Source organism: Giraffa tippelskirchi, chromosome 2 (genome assembly GCF_054371585.1).
Source record: "Giraffa tippelskirchi isolate mGirTip1 chromosome 2, T2T-mGirTip1v1.2.pri, whole genome shotgun sequence".
Lineage (NCBI taxonomy): Eukaryota > Metazoa > Chordata > Mammalia > Artiodactyla > Giraffidae > Giraffa > Giraffa tippelskirchi.
The window spans coordinates 96155039-96167292 of NC_137276.1; the positions used below are offsets into that span (position 1 = coordinate 96155039).

General features: G+C 41.8%; 1 protein-coding gene across 1 annotated transcript; it reads left to right on the forward strand.

The window, feature by feature from the left end:
• The first annotated feature begins 4006 nt into the window (after positions 1 to 4006).
• A4GNT (alpha-1,4-N-acetylglucosaminyltransferase) lies at positions 4007 to 8407 on the forward strand. The gene is made up of 2 exons (XM_081537297.1): positions 4007 to 4417; positions 7793 to 8407. Exons 1-2 carry the CDS (start codon positions 4007 to 4009, stop codon positions 8405 to 8407), a joined length of 1026 nt encoding a protein of 341 aa, XP_081393423.1.
• Positions 8408 to 12254: the final 3847 nt, after the last annotated feature.

The following is a 12254-nucleotide window of genomic DNA, read 5'->3' on the forward strand; positions in this document are numbered from 1 at the left end:
TTATAGCTGATTCATGTTGCTGTACAGCAGAAACCAACACAACATTGTAAAACTATTATCCTCCAATTAAAAATTTAAAAAATATATCAAATGTGGGCCTAATAGATGGGTGGAATACTAGACTTGTAAAGGTGTAATGAATTGATGTTTATATTTTTCCAATATTAAGTAAAATTCCTTGAGTGAGAAAAAAAAGATTTAATTGCATCACTCATGCTCACTTTCATCCCTGTGACTGTGACAAAGATCACCAACTACTTCCCTGCTCTCTACCTCGACCACTTGTGTGATGGTGTTGGCTATCTTGCAAACAGCTAGAAGGCACCAGGATCCACGATCCTTCGGAAATGTGGGCACTAGGAATGCATCACTCCCACTAATGGAGTCCTTTCTTTACCCCAGAGTGAGGACCAGGAGCTCTGCTTCCTCCACCCCTCCATGAGGAAGGAACAACCCATCTACCCAGGGCTAGGGAGCTTTGGAAAGATTCCAAGGACCCTGACCCTGGAACTGACAAGGTCCAAAGGAGAAATTCAGTTCCAAAAGGAAGAGGTGTGTGTGGAGACCCAAAGAGCTCTCCTGGGGAGCCTCGGGCACATAGTGGGTTGAATAAAAGTTCATTCAGGTTTTTCTGTACGACATTATGGAAAAACCCAAATGAACTTTTTGGCCAACCAAACAGAAAACAAGAAGCCACCGATGAGTGGGACAGCTTAACTTCCCTTGAGCTGTTATAACAGGATCCAAAGTCTGCTCAGGAGGGAGCCTCCCTGTCCATACAAGAGTATCCAGGTGATACCTCTTCATGGATGAAAGAAGGTTCTGGATGAAGATAGAGTAGAGGATGGCTCAAAAGAGGATTACTACACACACCTGTTCGGCTTCCCAGGTGGTGCTAGTGGTAAAGAACCCGCCTGCCATTGTAGGTAGACATAAGAGATGTGGGTTCAGTCCCTGGGTTGGGAAGATCCCCTGGAGGAGGGCATTGCAACCCACTCCAGAATTCTTACCTGGAGAATCTCCATGGACAGAGGAGCCTGGTGGGCTGCAGTCTATAGGGTCACAGAGAGTCGGACATGAATGAAACAACTTAGCACGCATAAAATTACACCTGTCAGGGGTGATGGGGAGGAGACCACAGGAGAGTCACACTGTCTGGGGAAATGTGGGGCTTACCACATCAGTGGAGGGTGGTGACACTGACTTCATGAGACTGAGAGGAAGCCCAAGGACCTCTGGGCAAAGGGACCGTTTTCTTTGTGACCCCATGGACTGCAGCCTGCCAGGCTCCTCTGTCCATGGGGATTCTCCAGGCAAGAATACTGGAGTGGGTTCCATGCCCTACTCCAGGGGTTCTACCCAACCCGGGGATCAAGCCCATGTCTCCTGCATTGCAGGCAGATTCTTTACTATCTGAGCCACCAGGGAAGCCCTTCCTGAAGCCACCATAACTGAAATCAGGGAATCAATTCTAGTTCCAGATCATCAGGCTTTGGACTACTGGGGTTTGCACGTGTGAGCTCAGTCATGACTCCTTGCAACCCCATGGACTGTAGCCCACCAGGTTCCTCTGTCCTTGGGATTCTTCAGGCAAGAATACTGGAGTGGGTTGTCATTTCCTCCTCTAAGGGATCTTCCTGACTCAGGGATCACACCCTCATTTCTTGCATCTCCTGCACTGGCAGGCAGATTCTTAACTACTGAGCCACGTGGGAAGCCCTTGGGGTTTGTACACTACTTACCTATTTGTGGAGGTGGATTTTCTTTTCCTTCAACAAAACCTTTTGTTTGCAGAGCTTGGACAAATAGGATTGTGTGTTGAAGAAATTTCCTGTCTCTGCCCATGATTTTGACTGAGGCCAAACTACTTGGGTGCACACTTTGTTGGCTCCAAGATTATACTATGGATTCAGTTTTCCCCAGGTGAAATTGTTGCCTTATGCCACCCTGACAGGCCCACCAACCGGTAGGATTAGTGTGTGGGTCACCTGAAAAATCGTGTGAACCCCTTGGTCTGCAAGTCTCTGTGTTTGGGGCAACTTAGTAAATAAAGGGAGGAGCTTCCTGGGAAGTCCTGGTGTTTAGCATTAATCTTCTGTCAATGATTTACTTCCCTTGGCACTGTTGAAGTGAAGATTAGGTGGTCATTTATCAGAAAGCGCATCAGGAAAACCCATGTCATTGCTGCTAAGGCCACAGGTATTGGCCAACTACAAGTTTCTGGCTAGAAGGTAAGCTCTGATTTATTTGATTTGTATTTTCTGAAAGAATTACATGTAAAGCAAAAAACTAACCATTAATGAATGAGATGTCTGCTCTCCTGGTGTTGGCTGGAGTTAGAGCTTATGTTGAAGGAGAGGGAGGTGCTGCAGGTATCCGCTCAGAGCCTGGGTTTTGGGGACAGGAAGACCCAAGTTAAAGTCATGGCTCTGCTAACTGTGTAATCTTGGCAAGTGATTTAACCTTCAGTTTGCTTCTTCTTAATTCTGTCAGTTTTTCGGTAAGTTGTCTTGGATTTTCTCTGTAGGCAATCATATTTTCTACAACTAGTGATATTTTTGTCTCTTCCTTTCTAATAGTCATAGTAGAAATTCTTTTCTCTTGTTTATTGCATTGGTTAGACTTAGCAGAATGATGGGGAAAGTAACATTGATAATGGACATCCATACTACATTCCTGGTCTTGATGGGGAGGTTTCAAATGCTTCATATTAAGCACGATCATTGCTATATGTGCTATATGACAAACAGTATTGTCAGCTTAAGAAATTTTCCTTGTGCTTTTAAAAAATCATGAATGGATGTCAAATTTTATCTTGTTGTCAGCATCTATTGAGCTAAAATGATCATACAGTTTTTCTTTTTTAATTTTTTAAAATAATGCATTTCATTAATAGTTTTCCTCCTAATTAATTATTTTCCTATTGCAAATCATCCTTAAATTCCTCAGGTAAAACCTAATCAATGCACCTTTCTTTTGAACATTGCTGGATTTGATTGGATCACATTTTATTCAGAATTTTAAAAATCAAAGCTTATAATTATTAAAGAAATGCAAATAAAAACCACAAAGACATATCTCACACCTGTCAGAATGGCTAGCATCAAAAAGTCTATAAATAACAAAAGTTGTGAGGAGGTACACAATAGAGAACTCTCATACAGAGTCCATTGGAATGTAAATTGGTAGAGCCTCTATGGAAAACAGTATGCAGATTCCTCAAAAAACTAAAAATAGAATTACCATAGATCTAGCAATTCCATTCCTTGGTATATATCCAAAGAAAACAAAACCATGAATTTGAAAAGACACATGTACCCCAATGTACATAGCAATACTATTTACAACAGGCAAGATATGGAAGTAACCCAAGTGCCCATCAATAGATGAATGTATAAAGATATGATGTATATATATATATATATATATATACACATATATATATACATATATATATATACAATGGAATTGTTACTCAGCCATAAAAATAATGAAATTCTGCCATTTGCAGCAATGTGGATGGACCTAGAGAATATTATGCTTAGTGAAACAAATCAGAGAAAGACAAATACTGTATGATATCACTAACATGGGGAATGTAAAAAGTAATATAAATGAATGCACATGCAACACTAAAACAGACCCAAAGAGAGAGAAAACAAACTAGTGGTGACCAAAGAGTAAAGGGAAGGGGATTAACAAATATGAACTACACTAGATATAAAATTGATAAGCAACAAGGATGTATTGTCTAGCAAGGGAATTATAGCCATTACTTTGTAATAACTTTTATTGGAATATAATCTATAAAAATACTGAATCACTATGCTGTACTCCTGAAAGTAATCTGATATTATACATCAACTATACTTCAATTAAAAAACTAAGCTTGAAAGTGATAGTCATATATTATCTTCTTGTGTACTATATCTTATCAAGTTTTATGAACATAATTTTTAATGCATAGTGTTGATTTTAGGGAGTAGGCCAGGAGAGAGGGGTGGACATGCTGACGAAGCTCCAGTTCTCCCTGTCGGTCACCCTGCTGTTTGCCTGTGGCTTCCTCTACCAGTTCACCCTGAAACCCAGCTGCCTCATCTGCTACCTACCTTCCTACAAGTCACAGCAGGGGCTGGAAGCCCTTCTGGGCCATGGGCGCAGCATCGTGTTCCTAGAGACCTCGGAGAGAATGGAGCCAACCCCACTGGTCTCCTGTGCTGTGGAGTCAGCTGCAAAGGTTTACCCCGAGCAGCCTGTGCTGTTACTTATGAAAGGGCTCAATAATTCCAGGCAGCTGCCCCCAAACACCACTTCCCCAGCCCTTTCCCTCCTCTCAGCAATTGACAATGTTTTCCTCTTCCCTTTGGATATGAAAAGCCTGTTTGAAGACACACCGTTGTTTTCGTGGTACACTCAAGTAAGTGTTTAGAGAACCTCAGAATCTCAGTGTTGGGAGGGACCATAGAAATCAGATCCAACCTACTCATTTTATAGATGGGCACACTGAGAATAGATGGGTGGGGAAGATCCCCTGGAGAAGGGAATGGCAACCTGCTCCAGTACTCTTGCTTGGAAAATTCCATGGATGGAGGAGACGCGGAGGCTACAGTCCATGGGATCGCTAAGAGTCGGACACGACTGAGCGACTTCACTTTCGCTTTTCACTTTCTCACTGAGGATAGGGACTCAGAGATAGGCTGAGATAGGGTATTAAAGATAGGCTAGAACCCAGATCTTTTGACTCTTGCCTGGTCTTCTTTCTACGGTGTTGAGTCCCAATTCAAGGAAACAGGAGAGACTTGATTTAAGCTTATCTCTACCCTGCTGCCTTTTGCTTTCATTTTATTTCTTAGGATTTCTTGATACTACTCTTAATTGAATGAGTTTCTGTATCTTTTCTAGGTGTGTAGACCACTCATTTTTCACTGACAGTTTTAAGCCCATCTATGTTAAACTTTTTATGCACCTGAGGGGGGGGAATTAGGCAATATTGAACTTGAAAATGATTTAAATAGATAATTCATGAAAGATCAGGTGGGTGCAGCTATATAGGATTGTGTAATACTGAGAGATGATCAAGAAAATCCTGGGGCTCTTAGGAATTTTGTAATTTTGTGCAAAATCTCCCTCTACCTTTCCCTTTAAAGGACACTTATGGTGGCATTTAGGGCCCATGGTAATCCAGGCTAATCTCCTCTGCTCAAGGTCCTTAAGTTAATTACATCGGCAAAGACCCTTTTCCTAAAGGAGGTAATTGTAGGTTTCAGGAATTAGGACCATTGAGTGGCTGTTATCCAATCTACTACAGTATTTGTATAAAAAAAGAGAAAACTTCTGTCCCACACCCTCTCTCAGTCACCTAGGACTGGGTGGGCTGTCCTGGGTGGGGGACATGCTTTCACCTTGAGGGAGCTGGGCTGCAGCATCTTCTGCCCCAGTCAGCCACCATAGGATAGCTGGCTGCCAGCTGTGAGGATGACTGAGTGTGGTATCACCTGCTGATGATCACTGTATTCACTGCACTGATTTGAGCAACTGTAGCCCTTGAAGATGCCCAGGGATGAGTACTGTGAGCTTGGGGAGGCAATGAGCAATCAGCATCTGATTCCCCTTTCTGGTGCTCACCTCCAGGGAAGTTTTTATTTTACATTGATGTCAGTCCAATGTCCACATCAAGGCAGGCTTCCTCCTCCTGGTTCTGTGTGGCTTCTGATATCTGGGTCTGTTCATTAATAATCACCAATTTACTAACAATCAACTTCAGTTATTTTTACTGAAAATAAGTAGGCCTCCAGAGTTAGACTGCCTGAGTTAAAATCCAACCTCTGCCTCTCTTACCCTGGACAAAGGATTGAACTTCTTGTTCCTTCCTTTTAAGTTTTCACTTGAAAAACAGGAGTAATCATAGTATATAGGTACTATGATTTTTAAAAGATTTATTATTACTCTTTAAATATTTGGCTGAGATGGGTCTTGGTCGCTGTACTTGGGCTTTCTCTAGTTGCAGCAAGCAGGGGGCTACTCTCTAGTTGTGTTGTGCCAGCATATCATGGCAATGGCTTCTCTTGCTGTAGAGCACGGGCTCCAGGGTGCATGGGCTCAATAGTTGCAGTGTGTAAGCACAGGCTTAGTTGCTCCTCAACATGTGGGTTCTTCCCAGACCAGGGATCAAACCCATGTCCCCTGCATTGGCAGGCAGATTCCTAACCAGTGGACCACCAGGGAAGCCAGGTACTATGATTTTTTGAGGATTTGTGTAGATTAGAAGTTAGAACAGTTATTGATAAATTTTAGCTATTATTACTCATGAGGTTTTTGGTAATTGTATACAATGTAATGCTATTAATAGTTTAAGTGAGGATTTTGGCAGTCTTAGCTGAATGTCTTTCGTTTGGCTTTAGAGCAGAATTAAAAAAAAAATGTTTATTTTGTCAAAAGCCAAGGGTCACGGTTTAATCTTTTAATCAACATGTTTAAATTCAGAAAAATCTATTTTGTTTTCTGTATTCAAAATTTTAGCATTCTACTTGGGAACATGGATATTTATAATGGTTTATTTTTGTTCATTTCAAAGCCATTTTCTGTTCTGTTCACATTTTAGCATTTTCAGTTGTCCTTTACTCCTCGGTCTCCGGCTCCATATCCAATCCATCAGCAAATCCTGACCAGCTTTATCTTTCCCATGTGCTCAGAATCTGACTACTTCTGTCATCTCCTTTATTGTCACCCTGGTCTAAACCATCATCATCTCCTGCCTGGATTATTTCAACAGCTTCCAAATTTGCCTCTTTGCTCTTGCCCCCATCTATTTTCCATACCATAGCCAGGGTGACCCTTTTTAGACTAATTCAGATCATATCTCCTTTCTTCCAAACCTTCCAAATCATTTCGGTCTCTATCCCAGCATAGCATCCACCCTCACTCCTGCCCTGCCCCCTCTCTGATCTTGTTTCCTATCCCACTCCCTTCACTACTCTGCACTGCTGTTTTCCTGTTCCTATATACCATGAGTGTGTTCCTGCCCCAGGGCCCTTGCACTTGCTATTTCCTCTACCTAGAACCCTCCTCTCAGAGATACCCACATAATTCATCCACCCACTTCATCCAAAGTTCTGCTCGAACTCAAGATAGTACTCCATCCTGCCCCCTTCATAACCCCCTTGCCTGACTTTTTCTTTCCGAGTCCTTATGAAAACCCAACATATGATAATTTCTTTACTGTCTATCTTCTGCCAGTAAAGATTTTTGTCTACTTGTTCACTTTTGTATCCTTAGCAGCTTAGAGCTGTGTGAATGGTAAGTAGGCCTTCGATGAATGTTATTAAATGAATTAATCAGTGGACGAAGGCATGGATGGATTTTAAGATTCTTTTATCAACTTTTCAAAGAGCATAGATATTAATATATCCTATAGTTTCAGAGTTCATTTTTTCCTTTATCAGTTCTCAGCATTTTTAGGATGTACAAAAAATTCTTCACAGTTTCATATTTGTGGTTAATTTACATCCTGCTGAAAGTGACTCATGAAGTCCCTTCTGGGTTTCATCTTTCTACTGCTTTTAAAAACAATTTCATGAAATCTTTAGAAGCTGCTAAAAATCTTCCTGTTGATACTGACTGCTGTAAACTTTTCACTTAAAGGCTTTTTTGGATTGGAGGTAATTTTGATAAATTTGCAACACTGGGCTTTTTCAAATAGATTTTTGGGAGGTCGACTTGCTTCCTCCTCAGCTATCTGTGCCGGGCCTCCCCCTTCCCCTTTCTGGGGGCTGATTTGTACCTGCTCCTGCAGATCAACAGCAGTACCGAGAGATTCTGGCTCCATATCAGCTCAGATGCATCCCGCTTGGCCTTCATCTGGAAGTACGGTGGTGTCTACATGGACACAGATGTCATCTCCATAAGACCTATCCCTGAGGACAACTTTCTGGCTGCACAGAAGTCTCAGTTCTCCAGTAATGGGGTGTTTGGATTCCTCCCCCACCACCCTTTCCTGTGGGAGTGCATGGAAAACTTTGTGGAAAATTACAATCCAAATATTTGGGGCCACCAGGGTCCCGAATTGATGACGAGGCTTTTGAGAGTATGGTGCAAACTCAGAGACTTCCAGGAGGTGAGTGACCTCAAGTGTTTAAACTTCTCCTTCTTACACCCACAAAGATTTTACCCCATCTCTTTTCAAGCCTGGCGGCGCTATTATGAAGTCTGGGATACAGAACCGAGCTTCAACGATTCCTATGCCCTCCATCTGTGGAACCACATGAACCAAGAAGGGAAGGCTGTGGTCAGAGGAAGTAATACACTGGTGGAAAATCTCTACCGTAAGCACTGTCCCAAGACTTACAGGGACCTGCTTCAAGGTCCAGAGGGGTCAGTGACTAGGGAGCAGGGTCTAGGTAACAAATAAGCCAATGCTGGGTTGTTGGTGCAACCCTGCGGATTTAGCCACTTCCTGGAGTGCCAGGCTTTCACCTGATCTCCACTTTGCTGGAGTGCAGAGGCTCACCCACATATCAGTTACAGTCACAATTTTCCATGTCATTTAACCAAAAAACCATTAGAGCTAATAAATGAGTTCAGTAAGGTGACAAAATCAATACACAAAAATCGGCTACATTTCTAACCACTAATAATGAACCATCAGAAAGAAAAAGAAAACAATTCTATTAACATTTGCATCAAAAAGAACAAAACACCTAGGAATAAATTTAACCAAGGATGTGAAAGGCCCACACATTGAAAACTTTAGGACACTGATGAAGAAACTGAAGAAGATACAAGGAAACAGAAAGATATCATATGCTCATGAAGGATTAATATTGTTAAAATGTCCATTCTACCCAATGCAATGTGCACACTGAAAGCAGTTTATACCAAAATTCCAATGGTATTTTTCTCAGAAATAGAGCAAAGAATCCTGATATTTATGTGGGACAACAAAGGACCAGGAATAGCCAAAGCAATCCTCAGAAAGGAGAACAGGTTGGAGGTATCTTGCTCCCTGACTTCAAACTGTATTTTGAAGCTACAGTAACCAGAATAATTGTGAGGTCAAAAACAGACCCACAGGCCAGAGGACCAGAAGAGAGAGCCCAGAAATAAACGTACGTGGATGTGGTCAGTTTATTTATAGCCAAAGGGTCAAGAACATACAGCTGGGCAAGTGCAATCCCCTCAATAAACAATGCAAGGAAAACGACACCACACCAAAGAATGACACTGGACACAGTATACATTGCACATACCATGGGCTAAAAACCTACACTTTTCCACATCAAGACCTTCTTTTCCTGGGTCCTCTGAAGATGGACTCCGCTCAACCCCCACCAACCCTCAACTCCTGGCAGTCAGTTGCACACAAGAAGTTTCTCCCCATCTTCCCTCACTTCACTTTTCCCTCACCTTTTTCTCCCCGTGGGACCTCCTGGGGTGTGTCCTGAGAAAACTGTTCCTATCTGCATGGACACAGCGTCATATTGTCCTCAAGCTGAAACCTCAGCAGGTCCTACTGACCTGTGGTATGTGAAGCTGAATCCCTACTGGTGCTGAAGGAGGCTGAGCTCCTGCAACAGAGCAAGATGAAAACTCTCATGCACCCCCACTCACTGCTCCCTGCAGGCAGTGGCGGAATTACAGGCCCCGCCTGTCAGTTGGGATGGGTAGACTGTGTCTACAATAAAAATCCCAAAGCCCATTGGTATATAAAATATACAAGTTTCTCTCTCATGTAAAAGTAGTCTGAAAGTAGGCAGATCAGGGTGGGTATGGTCACTGCAGTCATCAGGGACCCTGGCTTCTTGCATCTTTCTGCTTACCATTCTTAGTGTCCACAGCCCATGGTTCATACTGCAGCTTGGTCTCCAGCCCATCATTTCTGCATTTCGGGCAGCAGGATGAAGGAAAGAGGCAAGGTGCACTTCCCTTATTTTATAAACTCTTCCTGCAACTTACCATATAACACTTAATCTTACATCTCAGTGACCAGTATGTAGCTGCAAGAGAGGCTGGGACATTTAAGGAGGAAGAGAAAATGGGTGTTATGATAGGCAGCTGACAGTTTTACTACACGTTAAATTTACTTCTGTAAGATTAATTACAGAGTCTGATAGAGCATTAAATTTACTTCTGTAAAATTAATTACAGAATCTGATAGAGCAGGGGTCCCCAACCTCTGGGCTGTGGACGGGTATATCCTGTCAAATCATTGGTGGCATTAGATTGAAATGTACTTGAATCTTCTGAAACCATCCCCCTCCCCCCAACCCCTGGTCCGTGGAAGAATTGTCTTCCATGAAATCTGTCCCTGGTGACATATAGGTTGAGGACAGCTGTGTTAGAGAATTGGCTAGGGAAAAAAGAGGCTTGATTTCTAGCCTTTAATTTGATACTCATTAAAGCATTCAGTCAGTAATATTAATTCTGTCTCTCTGTGTGCCAAGCACTGATTTAGATGCTGAAGATTCAGCTGGATCAAGCAGACAAGATCCTAAGTCAGCTTGGACTGCAATAACAAAGTACTATAGACTGAGTGGCTAAACAACAAAAATGTATTTGTCACAGTTCTGGAGGCTGGGAAGCCCAAGATCAGGGTGCCAGCATGGCTGAGCTCTAGAAAAGATCCTCTTCCAAGCAGGAGATAGCACATTTCTTGTTGAATCCTCACATGGTGGAAAGAGGCAAGGGAAATCTGTGGGGTCCCTTTTATAAGGGAACTAATTCCATCCATGAGCGTTCTGCCCTCATGACCCAATTACCTCCCAAAGGTCCCACTTCCTGATATGATCACTTTGGGGTAGTAGGATTTCAACATGAATTTTGGGGGGATCACATTCAGTCCATTGGAGGTCCCCAGTACTTATATCTAATGACTGGCCATATACCCCCTGGGATAGTCTCCTCTGCTCCTTAGGGTGTCTGCTATTCCCTTTTCTACCCTAGTTGTCTTAAAAAAGCAAGTCACACACTCAAATTTTAAAAACAGCTGCCCCTTCTACAGTCACATACAAATTTACTTCCTCTTCCTAGGAGGTATGAGAATTAATATTTCTTCCACAAATAGTCATCAATCAAGATTTTCTAGAAATTTTTTTGATAGTTTGCTTTAAAGAAAGCATAAATTTATGTTTTCCTCCAGATATAAAGTGATGATGCTTTTCAAACTACATCCACCCATCCCCTTTCATTCTGATATTTCCCCCTTTGAGAATCACTGCTCTGACTATCTTACTAAAAAATAATCACAAGTCATGTCTCCTGCCCTAGCTTTGTTTATTCCCAGCTAATTGCTCTCGATTCTTAGGTCCAGTCTGATGCTAGAGTGAGACTTTGAGACCTGGTGCTACTCACCGTGGCAGCCCTCTGACCTGTGTCCCCAGAGTCCCTGCTGGGTTTCAGCTCAGCTGCATGTCTCCACAGGCATGTCTCCTAGCACTAGCCCTTTGAGGGTAGAGCAGGGTCACACGCTGGACCTAATTTCCACATCTGGAGAATGCATGACAAATGCATGACTAACATTCCCAATCACTAGGGTTTTGAAAAGTTTGATTAGAAATATTTTCAATATTTCAAAATTATATGAACTGTTTTATATGATGGGACCAAATAGGTCAAGCTGAATGTCACATTTCTTTATGCTGGGCTGTGATTGTATGAATTCACTGTAGCAATATTGATAATTTGACTATTATAGAGAGTTTTACCTGGCAGCAAGATTTTTTGATTGATAAGACGTCAGGCAGAAATTAATAATGTATTACTTAATAAATGCAGTTTGTTTAGTAGAAAAGAATATTTCAAAACTTGGTGGCAATGGGAAAAATGCATAGACTAAAAGGTATGTGATTAAAAAATAAGTACTAGAAATGTAATGTACAACATGATGATTACAGCTAACACTGCTGTGTGAAACACAGGAAAGTTGTTAAGAGAGTAAATACTAGGAGTTTACATCACAAGGAGAAATATTTTTTCCTTTTTTCTTTTTATTGTATCTATATGAGAAGACGGATGTTAGTTGAAATATTGTGGTGTCATTTCACAATATATGTAAATCATGCTGTATACCTGAAACTTATAGAGTGATAAATAACAATTATTTCTCAATAAAGCTGGAAAGAAAACATGGTGGTGAGGAGGGTACTGGGCAAAGTAAAAAGAGTAATGAGTCATCAGAAATGTGGATTCCAGATGACCCTGGATTCCTTCTGGCCTTTGGTGAATATATGCCACACGTTTATATCATGATACATTTTGAA

Coding starts and splice junctions, on each gene's coding strand:
- A4GNT (XM_081537297.1), top strand. CDS start 4,007: ATGCTGACGAAGCTCCAGTTCTCCCTGTCGGTCACCCTGCTGTTTGCC. Junction 4,418..7,792: donor TGTTTTCGTGGTACACTCAA/GTAAGTGTTTAG, acceptor CTGCTCCTGCAG/ATCAACAGCAGTACCGAGAG.